We start from the raw sequence: 23,309 nt of genomic DNA, 5'->3' as shown, positions 1-23,309 counted from the left end.
TACAGTCCTGAGGTAGGTTCAAGTGTCCATACTGTACTAGCTCAGGAGCCATGCTGCCAAACTCAAGGACGAGAGATTGGGGTGAACCATCTGTCCTCCGAACTTCGTGAGAAGGTCCGGCCGACACGGCAGGCGCCTGTGTGGCAGAACAGACCGGTGAAGAAGGTCGGTGAACCACCATTGCCTCGGCCACTCCGGAGCAATCAGGATCATTCTGGCTCTGGATTGCGACAGCTTGATCAGCACCGCCGGGATCAGGGGAATGGGTGGAAAGGCGTAAAGAAAGCTGTTGGACCAGCTGATCCATAGGGCATTCCCCAGCGTCCCTGGTTGGTAGTACCTGGACGCGAAGTCGCGGCATTTGCTGTTTTCTGCCGTAGCGAACAGATCTATATCCGGAGTGCCCCACTCTGCGAAGACGTCTCTTAGCACGTCGTCGTTTAGCACCCACTCTTGGTTCTCTTGAACGAGCCTGCTGAGCGCGTCTGCTTGGGCATTCTGCACCCCCGGCAGATGGGTCGCCGTGATCGTCCGGTTCCTGGCCACCAGCCAGTTCCAGATCGCCTGTGCCTCCCGAGACAGGGTGCGTGAACGTGAGCCCCCCTGCTTGTTGAGGTAATACATGGTCGTAGTATTGTCCGTCTGAACCAGCAGGGAGTTCGTCCTGAAGGAGGGATGGAACGCCTTCAAGGCCAAGTGTACCGCTCTGAGTTCCAAAAAGTTGATATGGTAAGTCGTCTCCATCTGCGACCATATCCCCTGAATCTGAAGAGGGCCCGAATGCGCTCCCCAGCCCTGGAGAGACGCATCGGTCACTATGGTCTGGACCGGAATATCCTTGTGAAAAGGAGTCCCCTTGCAGACATTCTCTGGGGCACACCACCATTTCAGAGACTGCCGAGCGTGTTGAGACAGCTGGATCTTGTCCTCCCAACGCCCCCGCCTCTGGTCCCATTGATCCTCCAGACATTCCTGTAGGGGCCTCATATGCAGACGTGCATTGGGGGTGAGAAAGATGCAAGAAGCCATCGACCCCAGTAAGGAAGACACCGTCCTCACCGTAGGAGAGCGGGCTGAGATGAGATGCCGCGCCTTCCCACGGATCGATAAGCGTCTCTCCTCCGAAGGACACACGCTTGCGGTCAAGGTATTGACTGAGGCCCCCAAGTACTGGAGACACTGCACAGGGATCGGCACGGACTTCGACATGTTGATGTGCAGGCCCAGGCGATGCAGCAAGGCAGCTGTCCTGTTGAAATGGCACTGGGCTTCCTGGTAAGTGGACGCTTTGATCAACCAATCGTCCAGGTAAGGATACACAAACACCTTGGTCTTCCGCAGGTGTGCCGCGACCACCGCCATGCACTTGGAGAACGTCCGTGGTGCAGACTTCAGGCCAAACGGGAGTACTGAATACTGGTGATGGTTGTTGCCTACCAGAAACCTCAGGAACTTGCGATGCTTTGGTGCGATCGGCACATGAAAGTAAGCGTCCTGCAGATCTATGGCGCACAGCCAGTCTCCTCGATGCAACTGAGGGTAAATCTGATGCAGTGACAACATACGGAACTTTTCTCTGCGGATCCACTTGTTGGCTTGACGCAGATCTAGAATAGGCCTGAACTCGTTCTTGTCCTTTTTTCTTACGAGAAAGAACCGTGAGTAGAGACCTCTTCCTTTTTGCTGCAAAGGAACCGCTTCTATCGCCCTCTTTTTTAACAGAACGTCTGCCTCCCGCTGGAGCTCCCTTACCATGTAGGAGGAGCGCACTGGTGGAATCTGTGGAGGCGGGCTGGTGAAACGAAGACAGTACCCATTGCAAACAATATTCAGCACCCACTTGTCCTGCGTTATTGTCCTCCACTCTGCCAGGTAGTGTTGAATACTTCCCCCCCACCGGAGCGGGTAACGGATGAGGGGGAAGTAACTTTTCAGGGCTTCGACCCGGCCGGGCCTTTGTTCCCCGACGAGGACTGATGCTGTCCTCTGCCCCTCTGGCGCTTCTGAAAGGACTGCCTCGGGAACTGCTGCTGTTGCTGGGGCTGTTGTTGGTGGCCCGACTGACGCCCTTGACCTCTCTGTTTGGCGTAGCGCCTGCCCGAGGATCGGAAGGACCTCCTCTGCTCCTTGGGCCTCTCCAGCCCCACCGCCTTCAGGGTTTCCGCCTCAGCCTTCATGCGGGCCATCTCGTCATCCGCATGCGACCCGAACAGCGTCGTGCCAGAGAATGGTAAATTGGCGATCTTCTGCTGTGCTTCAGGCTTGAGCGGGGTCAGCCGCAGCCAGGAATGCCTCCTCATGTGTATGCCGTGGCAGTACCCATGGGCCGCCAGCAGCGACACATCCCCCGCCGCACTGATGATCTGATTAGAGACCATCATGCCCTCGTTCAGCACCTCCTGAAAGTCCTCCCTCTTGTCTCTAGGCAGGGAGGCAGCGAACTGTTGCAGGGAGTCCCAAAGAGACCTGTCATAGCGCCCCAACAGAGCGGAGGCGCTAGCGGCCTTCATCGTAGTGGCCGACGTGGAGCACATCCTCCTCCCCAAGGAGTCCATTTTGCGACTCTCCTTATCCGGAGGAGCCGTGGATGAAGGCGTCGTAGAGTGTTGTTTACGAGCCGCCGCCACGATAACAGAATCCGGTGGAGGATCCACTCTGAGGAACGCCGGGTCCGAGTCAGGAGCCCTGTACTTTTTTAGCAGTCTCGAGGGCGCCGGTTTCACCACGGCCGGCGTCAAGAACACCTCCATTGCAGGTTCCTCCAACCCCGGAACCAACGGGAGGAGGGGGCGCGACAGATGAGCCTTATGCAAAGTTTCAAAGATCACAGACGTAGTGGGAATAGGGGTAGTGACTGATATCCCCAACTTCGCCGCCCCTCTCATCAGCACCTCCTGGAACGTGGCAATGTCATCCACCGGCGAGACGCGGGTAGGAGGCGTCTCCGACAGCGAGGGCGAAAACCGTCCAGTCCCAGAAGAGTTCGTGCCCCTCGAGCCTCTGGAACGAGACCGATACCTCCGTCGTCCATGTCCAGAGCGAGTGGACGATCTGCGCCTACTCCGTGATCGCCTGCGAGGGCGAGAGCGAGATCTCTGCCTGTGAGGAACCCTCGGGGGCGGAGGCGGTGGCTGCGGTGGAGATGTAGGCAGCTGAGGCACGGGCAGAGGCAGCGGAGGAGGGGGCGGAGGGAGAGGAGGAGGAGGAGGAGGAGGAGGAGGAAGGTCAGGCACCGGTGGAGGAGCCGGTGGAAGATCGGGCACAGGAGGCAGAGGCGGCTGCTGGGTACGCAGCGGGGACAGATGTTCCGAAGCCCCATCACTCCGAGCCGGCGAGCCCCCACCAGAACTGTCCGGGCTCGCGGCCACTCTCCTCTTCTTGGCGGGCCTGTCCCGCGTGGAGGCCACCGACGGGGAACGTCCGTGTCTCCCCGATCCCCGACTGGAGATCGTAATCACTGAGGACGTGTTCCTCGATGTCCGTGACGTCGAACTGTACGTCGACCTCGTCCGGCGTCTCTTAGCCCTCGACGTCGAACGCCATCTCGCAGTCGAGCGTCCTCTCGACGTCGAACCATGCCTCCTCGACGTCGAACCATGCCTCCGACGTCGAACCACGCCTCGACCTCCGTCGCCGCGGTGTCGACTTCTGCCTCGACGTTGACTTCTGGTGCTTCGACGTCGAACGCTGGTGTCTCGACGTCGACGTCCTGTGCCTCGACGGCGACCTGTGCCTCGACGGCGACCTGTGCCTCGACGGCGACCTGTGCCTCGACGGCGACCTGTGCCTCGACGGCGATCGTCTCCGCCTGGACGGCGGGCGCCGGGATCTCGGCGTCGACTCCGTCAGCGTCGAGCCGTGGGTCGACGGCGAAGGTGGCGAGTGAAGTCCTCCACGGGGCTCGGTACGACGTCGATGGGTTGTCGACGTCGACCGTGACACCTGCGACGGCGACCCGGTCCCGGGTCTCGCCGGCCCCTCCCTCGACGTCGAACGCCGAGGCTGCCGCGACCCAGAGCCCTGGATCGACGGCGAACATACCGGTGCCTTCTCTCTCGCCGTCGTCGCCTTCGACGTCGAACGCGACCTACCAGCCGGTAGGTGCCGTTTCTGCTCCCTGCTCTGCCCGGAGGTCCCTCCAGGGGCTGAAGCATGGGCGGAGGAGGGAGAATGAGATCCTCCATGCCCCGAAGTCCCACCGGTCCTCTGCTGCTCCTGTCCCTGAAGGCGAATCTTCTCCCTGTCCCTCAGGGTCCTCTTTGAAAAGGTTTTACAGATGGCACATGTAGCTGGGACATGTGAGGGCGACAAGCAGAGGATACACACATCATGTGGGTCCGTCTTGGCCTTTTTCCTCCCACACTCAGGGCAGTTATCGAACAAAGCCATGCTAAGAGTGGGCCAAACCTGCTCCAGATTGCAGGCAGTAGTAGACAAAGGCTCTAGACGTCGAATGAAAACACTATTTATCCAAAAAATCCAATTTTAATCAAGTAAACCACCCAAAAGGGTAGAGCTCAAGCTCCAGGGTCCTGCTAGCAGGAGCCGGAAAAAAGAACTGAAAGTAACTTGTGTTGGCTGTGCATCCTGGGATACCGGGGGTCTCTGGAGAGTTTCTTAAAGGCACGGTATCCCTTTAGCAGACACATAATGACAGCCTATAGGGCTTGTCTGTCCACCCCTTCCTCTCTATTGTTTAAAGGGATTTTGGTGAAGGGAGTGTGTGATAATAAAGGAACATGTCAGATGTGAATAAAAATGACATTTCAACTTTATTTTGGCTTTTGTGTTCACTTCAGAGGAAGTGCTGGCCAGTGCAGCCTTGTTGTGATTAGGCTGTATTATTTTGTCTGTCTCTTAAGTGTCTTTGCAGGTTTGCAAATGCGGGACAGCTTAAGAGATATTTTTGATTGCTCCGGGGTCCCCGCACATGGGCGGGGATTATTCATAGATTATGACTATAACAGAGATCCCCTACTACAGAACTTACTTTATCAACCCTCGCACAAACTTTTAAATATTTAGGTATACAAATATATCGATCCCCGCAAGACCTGTTAGAAGGAAACCTGTTGAAAACCATCAGATCTTTACGAGCACAAATCTCGTTTTGGGTCTCATTACCTCCCTCAGTGATGGACAGAACAGCCCTCTCTGAGATGGTGATGCTCCCGAGACTTTTATATTTTTTCCACTTATTTGTCAATATTGATCCCAGCCAACATTTTTCGAACACTAGACACCCTACTATCGGAACTTATCTGGGGAAAAGGACGCAAGAGGGGGAGCCTAATAAAATTACAATTAAGACCCGAAGAGGGTGGACTTTGTGCTGCTGACATTCGTGCACATTGTATGGCTAGTCAATTACAATGGCGGTCATATTGGCTAGCAGGACGTGGCCCACACATGAGATAGGCTATACACCACAAATCATTAATCAGGGAACGCTCCATACATTACTGTTACCGACTGCTAGACTACCTGTCACTACTCCCCTTTTGCTTAAAACAGCTCTATTGTATTGGAGACGGACGTTACAATATACTAAACGAAATTCCCCTTATTCTCCTAACATCCCCCTTCTCGGGATTCCCACTGCGACTGGACTCGACGCAAGGTTTCCCAATGGCTGCAAGGAGGAGTGACGATGATAGGTTTACTGTTTATAGGCGTAACATTGGCAGATCACGAAAACTTTACCTGCACTCAAGGGGTCCATCAGACATTATTCATGCTACATGCTACTGCTGGAGCAGAGTTTTCATTTAGAAAATTCAGGGGCTTTTGAAGCTCTAGTATGGCTATGCGTTTTATTAGATATTAATAAATAACAAATTAATTATTTGTCTTGTGCAAGTGTGTTTTCATTAATCAATTCGTTTGTCTTAACATAAGAGAAAGCTACACAAGGGTTAGCATGTGTGTGCTGTTTTTGTTTCCTAAAAATAACGTGCAAGTTTTCATGTTTAAACGTTGCTGTGTGCTGTTTATTTTAAGCACAAAACGCTGTCTGAATTAATGCTTTTTTATGTCGCAAAAGCTAGATAAATGCATACACATAAGGGTATTAGTGGGGTTAACACTGTTTAATCATTATGCTGTAGTAACGTTGTTTTTATTTCTTTTAATTGAGATGGTCTATTGTGGCCTATGGAGGCCTAATCCATGATGGCTGATTTTGAGAGCCTGGCCTCGAGTGAATATGTGAAAGACGTGTCGAGGGAGACCCCTGCTGGAAATGGTCTTGAAGTTGACTGACCATGGTCCTTCTATGAAACTTTCCATGAGGACAGCAGAAGTTTTTGGGAATTCTCCAAGAAAAGTAAAAGTGTCCTTGGCAATCTCGAAAGACAAAGGAGCCTTAGAGGGAAACTCTGAACTGTGGCTCGATGGCCGAGGAGAAGCCGGATAAAATGTGATACATGTTTTATTTTCTTGGTTCCTGTTCCGTAGTTTTCGCTATGTGTATTTTTCCTGAGCGGAGGTTCACAAATGTTGCAATGTTGCATCCTTTCCTTCTCGCTCTGCTCAGTGATTCAGTGTATTCTGCAAACTTAATGTGAGTTTCCATTGTATTTTTCACTATAAAAACTGTTAGTTTAGGGAGGGATCTCCCCACTCTCTTGCCACCCTTTTGCCACTTGCCATTTTACCTTTGCTGCGTGAAGCTGCGTTGCTGAGGATTGATGCTGAGGACTTCGTCTTGAGAGACTTTACCGAGAGACTTGTCCTGACCCGTTCTGACACTTAGTTAGAATAGGTAACTATGAGAAATGATTTATTCTGATTGATTTTACTTTGACTAATTTTAGATAAAGCAATATAATTTTAAACATGGTGTTGAATTTTCTTTCTTGTCAATTATTGGGTTTATATTTTTGATCATTATTGTATATGTTGTGTAGATTATGTTATTGATTAGGACAGTCACTAAACCAGATCTGATCGACCTGATATTGATGCAGGGTGTTTAGGTGTTTCTTTCCACAGGTTTATTGCTGGTAGAGTATTTGAGCGTATGTTAGTGAAATGGGCCCTAGCGTATGATGAATGTATGTGCGTGTAACTGTGTGATTACTCTATCCGTGGTAGTGGGCATATTTTAGATACCCTGATCTCTATCAATTTCCTGGTAGCAGAGGATGGTTTTAGATGGTTGTCTTGATCTGATAAGATTGCTTGTACATTGGCTTATTGATTATTGATTTTATTTTGTCAATATTGGTATATGTACTAATATTATATGTTGAAGTCGTCATGTTGAGTTATATGTAGTGCTTCTGGAACTTGGAAGCTGTTGTAGCAGTTCCGTAGTAGGGCAGAGGGAAGTATATGCTGCTCTCGGGAAAGACGGGATTGTAAGGAATAACGTGTGACAATTGAAGTTGCGCGTTCACATTGTCTGGGTTCGGAATCAGTGACATCGTCGTATGATACTATTAGATATTTCTGGTATGTAAAGAGTGTGTATCGTAGTGAAGGTTATCTTTGAAACTCTGGTCTTAAGTCCCAGGGATCCATAAGGATTTCCGTTAAAGCTTATCGCGGGAGGAGTAATAGGTATTCTCTGAGCTTGTTTGAGGAACTGGGCGAAGTTGCTTAGTTAATGTATGTTATAATTCTGTAGTGGGACAGATTGTGCACTGTTTCCCGAGAACAGGATTCTGTGTGCATGTACTATATTTTTCTTGCATGAATGTGCGTGAATGTATATACATTTATTGATTGTAAGACTCTTTGGATAAGTCCTAGATGAAACAGTTATGAGATGTATGAAAGTTTGTTGACTCTTGAAAAATAGACTCTCTTTTACTATTCTGTGGTTAGCGAAGCAGACAATGGAGATGTTTTTATGTTGTAACTAATAGATTTTGTAGAAATCTTCACACGAAGTCTACTGAGAGATTTTGTAAAGGAGGGGTAGACGAGAGACAAGACAGAGACAAACTGCAGCGACTGTTGACGTCAGAAAGTCCGCGCTCTGATTGGATAGTGGGTCAGAATAGGGTTCGCGCTAGGATTGGTGCGTTAGTGTGAGTCGCGCAGGGATTGGAAGAGCTGTTTAGTGACGTAGACGCTCCAGGATTGGTACGTTAGTGTGAGTCGCGCTGCTATTGGTTGAAAAGCTTGTATTGTATATTTATAATACGGAGAGAGTAGAGAGTTTTGGTAAGCGCTAAAATGTATTACCAAGAGGAGAAAAAGAAAAAAACATTCTTTGGGAAAGTTAAAAAGTGGTTTACCAAGGATAAAGAGGTTAAAACGAGAGAGGGTGAATTGCTACCTCCAGCGAAAACACCTGCATCCTTCATGGTTGCGAAATATGGATTACATACTTGTATATGGTTGCAGAATTGGGTTAGGTATACTAAAGAAGATGGTGTTCTAGCATTTCCAGAACATGGTTCATTTAATTTGGCCGTGTTGAGAAATTTACGGGAAAAGATGGTACGTCTGGACCCGAAGCCGAGACCTACACAGTTCGAGGCTTTAGTGGAATGGGAAGAGGAAGTTCATGAGCGAGAAAAGCAAAGGTCTGGAGGGTATTACAGGAATATGTTTGGGAGGAGACATGATCGTGAAACACATCATGATCGGATGAAAAGATGGCGAGATGTTAATATGTCAGAGGGATTATATCCTATGAGAACAATTGAAGAAGGAGCAGTTGGAGTTAATGAATATGATGATGAGGTCTTAAATGACATGATTTACAAGAGACCACCTCCATATAGACCAGAACCAGATGAGAGTACACCAGTTGTTTCTCCGATAAGAGATACAGTCTGTATTGTTGAGAAAGAAAAAATGACACCTGAATCAAGAAGTAATAGTTCTTTCAGGGAGAGAGAGAATCGAAGTAGTGAGGAAAATGCCAGAAAATTAGCAAAAACGACAACAGAACTGACTGAGAAAATTAGGGAGTTAACGAAGAATCTGGAAGCTGTTACGGTGCCTGTAACAATAGGTCCAGTTATGCCTGTGTTTGACAAACAGAGAGCAGGTGAGAATGGACTAGTGATTCCATATGTTGGGAATAATTTGACAAATTCAGTTGGTCCTTCAGGAGATTCAGATAAAAGAGCAGAAAGAAGTGACCTGAGACAAACAAGACATGACACATGTAGTGAACTATTGGATACTAGTGAACCTGGTTGTTCAGGGATGCCAATTTTAGAACCGCAGAAGAGAGTGGTTCCAGTGAGAAAAACTGCTGAAATAACAGTTGATGACTTGAATGATTGGATGAAGGTTCTTCAGAAAAAGGATAAGGATTCACAAGTTATTGATGTGGCTAGGTTACGTATAGAATTAGAAGAGCTTGTGACAGGAACAGTTCCAATAGAAATACTGAAGAGTCATCATGATGGTGAGCTGTTGTTTATGTGCAAAAGTGTTACCTGGAGAGCAAGGAATACACATGACAGGCTAAGAGCAATAGCAAATGAGCAAGGAGTTGACATTGATAAAGTAAAAGCTTTACAGAGAACTTACAGGATGGATTTTACAGAGAAGGACATTGAAAATTTGAATGCTTCTGGTAGAACAGGACAGATTAAAGAAATGGTGGCATTACTGCGAAGATGGGGTGATGTTGAAAAGTGGAAGGATAGGTGGTATAAGAAAAGAGAGGAGTCTGTAGATAGAACAACTTATTCGGCATTTCCAGTGAGAGAAAAAGAGAAACCAGTGGATAATTATCCTATGAGAGAAATACCTGGAGGAGGATATGTACATGTTCCATGGACCAGACAGGATATTTTATCATTTACGAATGATTTCCCTCGATTGAGAGAAAAGCCCGTCGAGTGGTACAGGCAGGTAGATAGGTTTGTGAAATTGTCAAAAGTGCTGTGGGTTGACCTGAATAGTCTGTTTGATATAATTGTTCCAGCAGACTTGTGGACTGAGTGTAAAATAGTTGTGAGTTGGCCTACTGAGGAATATCCAAGAGATCCAAGAACAGGGGCACCAGATCCAGAAGTGATGAGGAAATATGATCAGGTGATGGTATACCTGAAGAGTAAAGTTCCTCCAAAAGAGACAGACTGGGTTAAGATAGATCGAACACAACAGGAAGCAAAAGAATCAGTTCATGCTTTTTACGAGAGGCTGATACTGGCTTTTAAACAATTCAGTGGAGATGAACACCTGGGTGACAAAGATTTGAGTCACTTTGTATACAGATTTGTATATGGCCTAAGACCTGAAATTGGTGAGAGAATTCGTGAACACACAGTGGATTGGCAGAGTAAGAAAGTAGATGAGATTCTGAGACATGCAAAATACTTCAGTGATGAAATTGAAGCAAAACAAAGAAAGCTGAAAGAGAAAGCAATGTGGGCACAAGTGAAAGTTGCAGAAAGACAGGAAGCACAGTTAGTGGAACAGGCGAATAATCCAGGAAATAATGCAGGAAATAGACCCAGATATGCAGGAAAAGGGAAAGGAAGTCTTGAGGAAGCAAAGAAAAAGTTCCCTTGTCACAACTGTGGCCAGCTGGGACATTGGAGATCTGAATGTCCTAATCCACCATTAGTGAGTAATGAGAGTAAATCTTTAAATCAACAGGTGCAGAACCAGAACGAAGGGAATAATCAACAGCAACAACAGAAAGTTGTGAGGCAGCAGAGTCAAGAGCCAAAACCGCCCTTGCCGCAGAATAGAGGGGTACAAAAGTATAATCAGGATTCAGGATTCTACAATGATGAGCAGGTAAACAAACCAAGACGTTCTAACAAAGTACAGCAGTACTTGTTAAAGAGTGAAGGGAGTGAGTCTGAGGGTGATTATTGACGGTGCCGAGGAGAGGAGGAAGAGTGCATACGTGGTGCAACTCTAGAAATAGACCAGGCAGGACCATTTGTGGATGGGAAAATAAATGAGGAGAGTGTTACTTTTTTGGTAGACACAGGTGCGACAAGATCAACTGTCAGGTCAACAGATGTTAGAAATCTTCCTCTCTCGGATGAAGCAATCCAAGTAGTTGGTGTAGCTAATACACAAATCAGAACACGTCTTACTGAACCAGTAAGAGTACAGATAGGGAAATTTTCAGACATGCACAGATTTATTGTCTGTGACACGAGTCCAGTGAACCTGTTAGGTAGGGACTTATTGTGTAAGATGAATTGCACAATTTTTTGTACACCAGATGGAATAGCTTTTGAGACACCAGATGATGATGTTTTCTACCGAATGACTCTAGAAAATAGAGAAAGTGAGTTAATTGGTGCATTTGCTGTGTTAAATCCGGAGGATTTGCCTCAAGAGCTGAGAGACACTGTGAAAAGAGCAGTTTGGGATTTTACAGGAGAGGATGTGGGATTGATGAATAATGTAGATCCAGTGAAAATTGCAGTGAAAGAGGGAATTACATATCCTAACATTCCTCAGTACAAAATGACACCAGAAATAATTGAAGGGATAACTCCTATAATTGAGAAAATGATTCAGCAGGGAGTTCTAAGAGAACTGCTGAGTAGTCCGTGTAATTCACCGATAATGCGACTGAAAAAGCCCAATGGCAAATTTAGGATCGTGCAAGATCTGAGAAAAGTTAATCAAATTGTGGTGGCATGTTGTCCTATTGTGCCAAATCCATCAGTGATTCTGTATCAAATTCCACATGATGCTGAGTGGTATACAGTGATTGATTTGTGTCATGCGTTCTTTTCAATTCCATTGCATCATGACAGCCAGCCGATTTTTGCATTTAGGTTTGGCCAGCGTATCTTAGCATGGTGTCGAATCCCACAGGGGTATACAGAAAGTCCTTCGATATTCAATCAGTTATTGAAGAAATCGTTGGAAAGTTTGATCATGCCTGAAAACTCAGTGTTAGTGCAGTACATTGATGACCTACTGGTGGCATCAAAGACACGTGAAGCTTGTGAAGTGGATACCATAGCTTTACTGAATCATCTGGCAGATGGAGGGTTAAAGGTATCTCCAGCCAAATTGCAATTTTGCAAGAAAGAGGTTCATTATCTTGGACACAATATTGAAAAAGGTCTGAGAAAAGTGACTACTGATAGGATCAGAATAATCAGAGAAATGAAAGCTCCAAAGACCCAGAGAGAAGTGAGAATGTTTCTGGGTATGGTGGGATATTGTCGTCAGTGGATAATTAATTTTTCCCTGATAGCTAAGCCATTGATTAAACTGACAAAAAGTGAAATGACAGATCCATTGGATCTAGATGCAGAACAATTGGCAGCATTTGAAGAGCTCAAAAGTAGAATGTGTGAGGCTCCAGCTTTGGGTATGCCTGACTATGAGAAAGAATTTGAGCTGTACTGCAGTGAGAAATGGATGTGCACTTTCAGTGTTAATCCAGAAACATGGACAATTGAGAAGGCCTATTGCGTACTTCTCATCAACACTTGACCCTGTAGCTGTGGGTTTACCAGGTTGTCTGAAATCTGTGGCTGCAACATGCAGAAGCCTGGAACAGAGTGAGGGAATCATAATGGGATATCCTGTAAGGGTATTCGTACCTCATAATGTGGCAATTCTTTTGACAAGAAGCAGAACTCAGTACATGTCACATAGTCGATTGACTAAGTACGAAAAAGTGATTTTGGGAGCATCAAATGTGACTCTTGAGAGATGTGTGAATGTGAATCCAGCGACACTCTTGCCGGATATTGAAAATGTGGGTATAAAGATGGAAGATGATCATGATTGTTTGGATGTGCTTGAGTACTGTACAAAACCGAGACCAGACATAAGGGATATTCCCTTACCAGAGAATGACCATGTGTTGTTTGTGGATGGATCATGCTTGAGGAATGATGATGGTGTGCTATGTGCAGCATATGCGGTGTGCAAAGTTTCAGAGGTCATGGAAGCATCACCATTGAAAGGAGTGAAATCTGCGCAAGTTGCTGAATTAATAGCATTGACAAAAGCTTGTGAAATTGGGAAAGATTTGAGGACGACTGTGTTAACTGATAGTCAGTATGGATTTGGAGTGGTGCATGATTTTGGCCAACTTTGGCTACAAAGAGGTTTCTTGACATCGAGTGGAACTCCAATAAAGAATGCTGAAATGATTGGAAAATTGCTTGAGGCGATACAGCTGCCTAAAGAGTTAGCAGTTGTAAAGTGTGCTGCCCATGGTCAAGGGGAGGATTTCATAACGATTGGAAATAGGTACGCCAATGATGTTGCGCAGTACTGTGCCAAGACCAATCAGTCCATTAACAGGGAAAGAGAAGGGGAAATGTCTTTTCTTTCTGTGATGTTTACTAATGTCCTAGAGACCTGGGATGAAGTGAAACAGTTACAAGATGAGGCAGGAGATGAAGAGAAACAAGATTGGATTAAGGCAGGATGTGCTCCAAGAGAAACAGACCATGTTTGGGTCTACAGAGATGGCAGACCAGTGATGCCTAACTCTATCTTGTCGTCAATGGCAAGGATGTATCATGGCCAGGGAAATTTGGGGAGAGACACGATGGTTAGGTCGTTTAAACAGACCTGGTACAATGCAAAGTTCAGGACAATTGCAGAGAGCATCTGTCAGAGGTGTTTAGTTTGTCAGCAATTTAACACTGGGAAAAAGACAGTGGTGAGTCTGGGAACAATAGGCAGAGAAGGAGGTCCTTTTACAAGAATGCAGATTGATTTCATTGAAATGCCCCAAGTGAACAGACTGAGGTATGTTCTAGTGGTAGTCTGTTTGTTTTCAAGGTGGGTGGAAGCTTACCCGACTAGAAGAAATGATGGATTAACAGTGGCAAAGTTACTGTTGAGAGAGTTGATTCCTAGGTACGGGTTTCCAGTTACAGTTGAGTCTGATAGAGGTAGACACTTTCAGAATGAGCTCATGGGTTTGATTTGTGAAGCATTGAAAATACAGCAGAAGCTACATTGTGCATACCGACCAGAGGCTTCTGGTGTGGTTGAGCAGATTAATGGCACAATCAAGAATAGGATTGGAAAGATGTGCTTAGCCACTGGCATGAAATGGCAAGATGTTTTGCCTTTAGTTCTGATGACAATGAGATCTACTCCAGATAGAACTACTGGTTTGAGCCCGCATGAAATAATCATGGGACGTGCTATGCGCCATGCATTCGTGCCTGTCAATAAGTTGGTGACAATAACTGATGACATGATTTTGGATTACTGTAAAGGCCTGGCTGACGCAGTTCATTCTGTGTTTCACCAGGTTGGAGAAGAAGCTACCACACTTGAGAAGAAGCAATCCCATGATCGGAGTCCAGGAGACTGGGTGAGGATTAAGGTACACAGAAGAAGAAATTGCTTGATTCCAAGGTGGGGAAGGCCGAGACAAGTTATTCTGACTACAACGACTGCAGTAAAGTGTGCTGGAGTGAAGCACTGGGTACATGCAAGTCATACTCTGAGAGTTCCAAATCCAAAAGAAGGGACTGGTAAAGAGTATTTTGAAGAGTCAGATTCCAGTGATGATGAAGATACTGATGATACGGAATCAGTGAGAAAAGAAGCAGAGAGAGCTTCAAGAGAATCACTGCGAGTATCAGAGAAAAGATCAGATTCTGTAAGAGAGCCTGAAGTTTCGAACAGCAGTGAAGGAAAAAGAAAAGAAAAAAGAAATCACACAGAGATTACTCCTGAATCAGAAGAGGAGGAGATTGAAGAACCACTTGAGATTATACTTGAAGAAGTAGGGTCAGAAGAAGATAGAGAGGGACAGATTGCGGAAGACCCCCGAGGAGGTGTAGGGAACATTCATGAGGAGCTAGGTGAAGGGACAAGTAGACAGCAAGAAGATTGCGTGTCGGAGACCCGAGGAGGGACAGGAGTAGGGAAGTCTCAAACAGTGGTGAAAAAATCTGTGGAAAAGAAGAAAACTGCTGAAAAACGGAAACAAGAGGCACTTGAAACAGATGATGAGGATGAACAAACAGAGGGTCGAGTTCTGAGAAAGAGAACTTGGATTGGAGAAAGAAGTAATAAAGAAATAAAGCCGAAAAAGGTGTTAAGAGGAGATCGTTGGCCTAACAACAGAGTTAAGAGGCTGAGATACAGAGTAATAAGAGCAAATTCATCGAAAGCTGAACAAGTGAATGAAGTTTCGAGTCAAAGTTCAAAAGCTGAAGGAGAAGAATCAAAGGAATCAAACGAACCAGTGGAAATAAAAAGAGTAAGAAGACCCAACCAAAAGTACAGATCACCGGAATGGTCTTATGTGGCACTGTCTGAAGGAGGAGAAGAAGAAACAGTGACTCGAGATAATCCGGAAGTGGTCTTGAGAGAAGTGGTTGAGGAAGATACTGGTGAAATTCTGAAAGTACTCTTGACTGACATTGGAGAAGAGTCGAGTACTGAGGATCTTGATGTTGGAGATCTGATACAATTTGATGTTGAAGAAATTGAAGTGAAAAATGACAAGTATCCAAACTGAGTGAAAGAAGGATTCACTTGGATCAAGTGAACGGAGAGATCATTTGGATAAACTGAGAGCTGAAGAATTGCTGAAGAATTGAAGAAGTTCAAACAGTAGTGGAGTAGTAGAGGCTAAACTAAAATGGCTAACATAGAGGATAATAGAAATAGATGTGCCTTCTTTAAGAGGTGGTGTAGAATGTGCTGCTGTTGTACTGGATTATTAATGCTTCTTTGGGGTGTTTTAATTTTATTAGTTACTTTTAGAGTAGAGTTTGGAATGAATATAGAAAATGTGACGAATGTAGAGAAAAATTCACAAAAAGTAGTTCCAATTAGAAGTAGTAGTTATATACACAAAGATAGGTCAATTAATAATTTCTCTAGTAATGTTTTTTCTAAACTGTTATATGAATATGTGAAGACAATGGAAGTAAGGGATTGCTACGTCTGTATGCAATTACCTGCATCCGTTTCAGAGGGTGTTACTTATCACCATTTACCAGCTACATATGGTATTTCTTGTAGTATTTTGAGTAGTGTTTTTTATTTGTTAGGGAAAATAGATTATAAGATGTCTAACAGAGATAGTATTTTTGGGCACTTGCCAATGAACAAAGAGCTGAATCCAGCTAAAGAAGCTAACACTTTTGGTGAGATTTTTATTGAAGAAAAAGGATTAACATTAGATTACATTTTTAAGAATAATTTAACTTGCAGTTTGAAAGAAGAGGAGAGAGCTTTCCTGGATATGGTAGAAGAAAGGAGAGTGAACATGCATGAGAAAGGGGGAAAATATGAAGTGAGTGAGACAATTTGGGACATTGAGATGGGAAAAGAGTTGAAGAATGGGGCTAGTCCAACTTTAGCTCTAGATGCGCCGCAGAAGGGTAAACTTTGCATTACCAGAAGGAAATCCCAATATGATACATATTTTGTGGGAACTAGTGAGTGCCATGATACATACTTCATTGCGACAGGTTGGGGATTCAGAGGTGGAGAAGATACAATTTTTCCAGGAGTGTACTATGTTTGTGGGAATAAGGCTTATTACAAGTTGCCTGACCATTGGTATGGCACATGTTATGTGGGCCTGGTTTTTCCTAAGATTTTTCATACAGATAAAATAAGAGATGTAGAAGATATTAACTTATTAACACGTTTTAAGAGAGAAACTTGGTCTGAAATTGTGGGTGATATTTTTGGGGTTTTGATTCCAGCAGTGGGAATTTCTTTAAATGCTTATGGAATTCGGAAACTGTCCACAGTGGTTGATCGCTTATCGACAAATACCGCAGGAGGGTTTCTTTTGGTGAATACGGAATTGAGTGCCGTACGTGCCATGTCTATGCAAAATCGACTTGCCCTTGATATTCTATTGGCCAAGGAGGGTGGAGTTTGTGGAATATTGAAAGTTCAACATTGTTGCACTTACATTCCTGATGAAAGTAAAGACCTGAAGGTCTATATCAAAAATATTACTGATTTACATGAAGAATTAGTACCACTTGAAACTGGGAGTTTGTGGACTAAAATAGCTAATAAAATGATAGCTGTTAAGGATTTTATTGCAAAAATAGGTAGTACAATTATAGGTAGAATATTGTTTCCTTTGTCTTGTATAATTGTGGTTTTATTAATAATAAGATTGGTGTGTGTGTGTTGTAAAAACAGGGGAGGGAAAAAGAAATTGAATAAAGAAAAGAAAAATAAGAAGTTGAAAAGAGAACCTCAAGAAATTGAACTAGAAGAATTGAGGGAGAGTGTTTATTTAGAGACAAAGAGAGATGATGAAAGAGTGACTGGTGTTTAATGTTGTGTAAGGGGAAAAGACATTTCTGATTTCTCCTAAAATGGGACTAAATTTTCACTAATTTTTTTTGGGGGTTTATTTGGTGATAAAATCACCAAAGGGGGGATTGCTGGAGCAGAGTTTTCATTTAGAAAATTCAGGGGCTTTTGAAGCTCTAGTATGTCTATGCGTTTTATTAGATATTAATAAATAACAAATTAATTATTTGTCTTGTGCAAGTGTGTTTTCATTAATCAATTCGTTTGTCTTAACATAAGAGAAAGCTACACAAGGGTTAGCATGTGTGTGCTGTTTTTGTTTCCTAAAAATAACGTGCAAGTTTTCATGTTTAAACGTTGCTGTGTGCTGTTTATTTTAAGCACAAAACGCTGTCTGAATTAATGCTTTTTTATGTCGCAAAAGCTAGATAAATGCATACACATAAGGGTATTAGTGGGGTTAACACTGTTTAATCATTATGCTGTAGTAACGTTGTTTTTATTTCTTTTAATTGAGATGGTCTATTGTGGCCTATGGAGGCCTAATCCATGATGGCTGATTTTGAGAGCCTGGCCTCGAGTGAATATGTGAAAGACGTGTCGAGGGAGACCCCTGCTGGAAATGGTCTTGAAGTTGACTGACCATGGTCCTTCTATGAAACTTTCCATGAGGACAGCAGCAGTTTTTGGGAATTCTCCAAGAAAAGTCAAAGTGTCCTTGGCAATCTCGAAAGACAAAGGAGCCTTAGAGGGAAACTCTGAACTGTGGCTCGATGGCCGAGGAGAAGCCGGATAAAATGTGATACATGTTTTATTTTCTTGGTTCCTGTTCCGTAGTTTTCGCTATGTGTATTTTTCCTGAGCGGAGGTTCACAAATGTTGCAATGTTGCATCCTTTCCTTCTCGCTCTGCTCAGTGATTCAGTGTATTCTGCAAACTTAATGTGAGTTTCCATTGTATTTTTCACTATAAAAACTGTTAGTTTAGGGAGGGATCTCCCCACTCTCTTGCCACCCTTTTGCCACTTGCCATTTTACCTTTGCTGCGTGAAGCTGCGTTGCTGAGGATTGATGCTGAGGACTTCGTCTTGAGAGACTTTACCGAGAGACTTGTCCTGACCCGTTCTGACACTTAGTTAGAATAGGTAACTATGAGAAATGATTTATTCTGATTGATTTTACTTTGACTAATTTTAGATAAAGCAATATAATTTTAAACATGGTGTTGAATTTTCTTTCTTGTCAATTATTGGGTTTATATTTTTGATCATTATTGTATATGTTGTGTAGATTATGTTATTGATTAGGACAGTCACTAAACCAGATCTGATCGACCTGATATTGATGCAGGGTGTTTAGGTGTTTCTTTCCACAGGTTTATTGCTGGTAGAGTATTTGAGCGTATGTTAGTGAAATGGGCCCTAGCGTATGATGAATGTATGTGCGTGTAACTGTGTGATTACTCTATCCGTGGTAGTGGGCATATTTTAGATACCCTGATCTCTATCACTACCATTTCCCATTATATTAAACGATACTGGTCCCCTGATGGGAAAGAACCCTCTACCCACGCTTTGGTACACGCAGTACACTTAATGGGCGAAGGACGTCATCTTACCCGCTGGTTGTATAGAGGCATCCGGACACACTCAGGAATACCACTCACACCTCTACGAGAAAAAGGGACGAGAGACCTGGGCAAGGTTCTTACAGATAAGGAATGGGAATCTATACTAGAATTCCCCAGAAAAGTGTGCTAAATGTACATATATACAGTATATGAATCTACATAGGGCTTATCTTATGCCGCACCGCCTCAACTGCATGTACCCGGACGCACAAATCCAGAAGTGACAGAAGACCGATGCTGATATACTGCATATGCTATGGGAATGCCCGCACTTGCGGTGATTCTGGCATGCAGTACTGTATCTGTTACTGGAAATAACTGGGGCTGCTGTTTGGACAACAGCGGAAAGTTGCCTACTAGGTTTACACCACTGTATGAAAGGACAAAGTGCGGTACAGATTCGCAGACATGACTGTTCTCATAGCGAAACGTGCCATTGCGATGAGATGGAAATCAACCTTTCCCCCTACTCTACTTACATGGCACGCAGAAATGACTCACTGGGGAGGGGCTCAGAGTGCTATTATTAGGAGGGAAGAACTCCGTGGATTGCTTAAAAAACCCATATCTATGGAGTGGGATCAGATGCTAGAAACACTGATCGCTACGGACCCGCTAGAAACTACAACTCCACAAACTGAAACAACGTTCCCCAACCACACTACCTGACACTATTGAGCCCTTTAACACCATACATTGCAAAACGTCTAAGACGATAGAAAAAATAGATGTATACCACTGCAAGTATGCTGCAATCAAACGAGAATACACAACTTTTAAATATGATGCTACATATGTGGAGAAGCCAGGAAGTGGGTGGGAAGAGGGATTCTTTAAAATAGTAATTGTTAGATTACAGTTGTTTAGATTTTTTTTTTCTCTTTGAATAGAATAGAAGCACGTATTATATGGCTGATTATATGTGATAATGGCTAATACTTATCGTACTTGATATGAATCCATCAGAATGTGAGCTACTGTACATAAATGCCCATGTATACGGAAATGGACTGTTCATGTTTACGAAAAGAAAAACCTAAAGTACATATTTTTTTCACTACCGAACTACTGTAACGAAAATAGCATAAGAATTGTAACAAAATCAATAAAATTGTGTTAAAAAAAAACGATTTAGTAATATAACCATATACAGAAACCATGCTTCATTCTGCCAAGAATTTAACATAAATTGCAACAGATTTTTCATACACACCGAACAGGACGTGGAGTCGCGGTCCCTCTTCAGGCACCACAGACATAACAAGCGGGGTTCATTACAGAAATCTGTTGATTACAGACTCCAGAGGTTTGAACCTGGTGGGTTTCTTTGTGGGCAACTCAGAAAAAATATGGACTAAACATCGAAAGAAGTCAGTCAAAAAGCAAAGGAGGGAATTGATCCAGATCAACGATGTTGACACAGCAAAGAAGGTACTGTGGTCAGCGTGCTGGGGTTGCGCCTATATAGGCACCGAGCACGTCACTTCTGGCGGAGACGACGCCAACGAGGCCACAAGGAGCCGAATGACGCCACCTACCGGTGCACAAGAGGATGGCTAAAAAATGTCCGGGTCCAGTCTGACACCTGGAAATATTCTAAGGTAATGAATCTGCAGTTAGAAGTCCCTATCAGATGCAAAATACACTGCTACAATTCAAGAATTCCATCAACTTTACCAGATCCCCAGAAAAACATGGAGCATTAGAAGGGATTACTGGGATGTCAGTAGACCTTAATACTAAGATCTGTGTAGGGTCATTGCCAATCACTGTGTATGTTTAAGGTGACGTTAATGCTATTGATCCAGGCCTGCTGAAATATATTTAAAGTAAAGACAGATCATGGGAATCATGGGCACTGCAACCTGTCAATGATTGGACACTGTGAAAGTCTCTTGTTTCCTTTTCGATTGCATGAGGAAAGGGTGAACCTGCAGTTAGTAGGCACAAGTAAGTTGTCAAGTGTCTTAAGAGGGTCCCAATTAGGCGGAAAAGGCCACAAAGGGTAGAAAACTCTTCCTTACAAATACTGGCAGACCTTGACTGACAATGATGAATAAAGATGTCCTAACTAACCCACTAACGCCCACCATCAACCCAAAATAAACCTGAATTTAGCCAAGGCTCCCAAAGCCGATACCCTACTTTTAAAAACAGCCCGTGAGAAGCCAGGTATGCTGCAAACGATTCCTGTAGATCAAATTTGGCCATTGTTGTGATTTGTCATCACATAACTGAAAGCCTGCCTCATTCCTTATCAATCCAGGTGGCAGCTTATCTCCTTCAAAGATCTCTGCAGTCTCTTTCTTCTTTAAAATATCCATTGTTGCAGTTAGTCTTTAATGTCCTGCATCCCACACTATATCACAGATTCCATATCCATAGCCCTGGCCTTTTTTGTTAAGCACCACCTCTCCTGCAAGCCTGTTGAGGAGAGCTCTTTTACACTGGCTGAACTGTGTATTGTAATAGCAAAGGTGTCTATTTGAATGTGCCGAAAAGCAATAATGATTGTATTTTAGCTGCCCTATGTAAAACTAATTAAAGTCCTGATGAAAATTGTAAAAATATAATACCACAATCTGTCTGATTTACTTTATTAAGTGCCTTCCACCATATGACTTTACTGAAACACCTTCAATCTAAAGCACTCAAGAAAGATCTGAACATTCTCATCTTCCCAGAGGGATCTAATTTAGTTTAATCCTTTGACAAATGTAAGATTGACTCCCTGTATGTCCTCACTGAATTAGCAAAGAAAGGATATAAAGCTTCTAAAGAGAAATTACAGTTTTATATTCACTTGGTTCCCTCTCAAGGTCATACATCTTAGTGGGAAAGAGGTACCTGTCCGCAAACCATATTAAAGTCATTCATAAGTTGGCTAGATGAGTCACAGTCTCTCTGGTATGCACGCTATTGAGGAGGGCAAATTACAGCACCCCGTGGATATTGGTATTAATAGACACTGTTAAACCTTTCTAAACATTTGTAAAGGAAGACATCTTTGAACCATCACATTAGTTCCCTTGAACTGTCGTATTGGTCCGTGGAGGCAGCACAAGTCTTCGTGATTATGAAACAAGCATTATCCTCTATGCCTGGTCTAGGACTGCCTTACTGTAACAAACCCTTCATGCTCTACTGCCAAGGAAAAGAGGGCTTTGGTTTATGGGTGTTGGTACAGGATCGTGGTGATCAAAAGAAACCTTTAGGCTACTACCCCTCTCCATTGATGCAGGCACAGAGAACTTCTGCCACCCTTGCAAGCTGTGGCAGCAGTTGCCCACCTTGTGGATAAAGTTGGTGCCAACCCCCTGGAAACAACCTAAGAGCCAGCATCTCTGGGTACTCACAGTATTACAATGAATATTAAAATGAATAGTCCAATGGATAAATCACCTGTTATTCAAGATCATCTATCTGTAAAAACTGTTCAAAGAAAAGTAATCAAGATTGCTCCCCCCAAACAAGACCTTACACCACCTGTTATTAAGGAGAAACGACAATGTTTTATGGGAACTAGAAATAAGTCCTTCCCTAAAACCCACAAGGCTCTTTCGGTAAAGATCAAGCACTATTGTTAGAAAGACCTTCCTTGTTAAAAAATGTTATTCAAGGAGTATCTTGCTGTCATAGTGCCAGTTAGCAAAAAATTACAGAATGCATATTTTCTGCTTAATATGAGAGCTGAGGCTCCTGTAATGTGAGTGCTGTTAAAAGGCTGACCCTTTTCCTCATCATCATAAAACTGCAAAAGACTTACTCCAATGAGTCGACTCCTCCAGCCAACATATGAAGGTGATTCAGTGTTGTGATAGAGGTGGTCAGGTGACGCTTGGCATGATCCAACTGCTTAATATCTCGGGTGATTTCTTTAACCTAACGGAGCAAATATGGAACACCAGGATACATCACTAACAAAATGGAAGACTGCACACAAAACAACCTTTCACTGGGAACACAAAATTTACCATTTGTGGTCTAATAATCATATAGAGAAGCGGATAACATTTTTGTTTGAAAGATCACACATACTACAGCAAATGTTTATAGTGCACATTGAGTCTTTGCAATTCCCTGCCTGTTACTGTACCTTTAGATGTAACGATAAAAACTCCAGTGCTCAGATAAACAAAACTAGGATATCATAAATCTAAAGAGATTTGTAAAAAATTAACTTAACTGATATTATCACTTAAAAAAATCTAACAGTGGCAGACTTCACAAGCTCTCCAATTGCTGAACATTCTTGTAAGATTTTCGTCTTTAGCTGAAAAAGTCACATTTAAAGCAAGCTATCATCAGCTTTTGCCTGAAATCACTGAAGCTAGAATGTAAGTGGCCAGCAGACAACAAGCATGTCTTCAACTGCTGACTGCGTTTAATTCTGGAATGAAAACATAAGATTAAGGTTTTCAGTAAATTCAGAGATTCACAATTTGTTATGTATTTATTTATTTTATTGTTTTAAATAGCGGGTACTTGACCCCGCAGGGTATCGG

General features: G+C 43.8%; 1 protein-coding gene across 1 annotated transcript in view; it reads right to left on the bottom strand.

The window, feature by feature from the left end:
* VPS53 (VPS53 subunit of GARP complex) overlaps positions 1-23,309 on the bottom strand; it is an 898,950-nt gene that overhangs the window by 645,392 nt on the left and 230,249 nt on the right. Inside the window, exon 6 of the mRNA XM_085649360.1 lies at positions 22,571-22,686. Within this exon, the coding sequence (XP_085505486.1) occupies positions 22,571-22,686 (116 nt within the window). The remainder of the gene's footprint in view (positions 1-22,570; positions 22,687-23,309) is intronic.

Source organism: Triturus cristatus, chromosome 3_2, assembly GCF_964204655.1.
Source record: "Triturus cristatus chromosome 3_2, aTriCri1.1, whole genome shotgun sequence".
NCBI lineage: Eukaryota > Metazoa > Chordata > Amphibia > Caudata > Salamandridae > Triturus > Triturus cristatus.
Note: the sequence above shows the minus strand (reverse complement) of the source record. Positions and strands in the feature narration are given on the sequence as shown.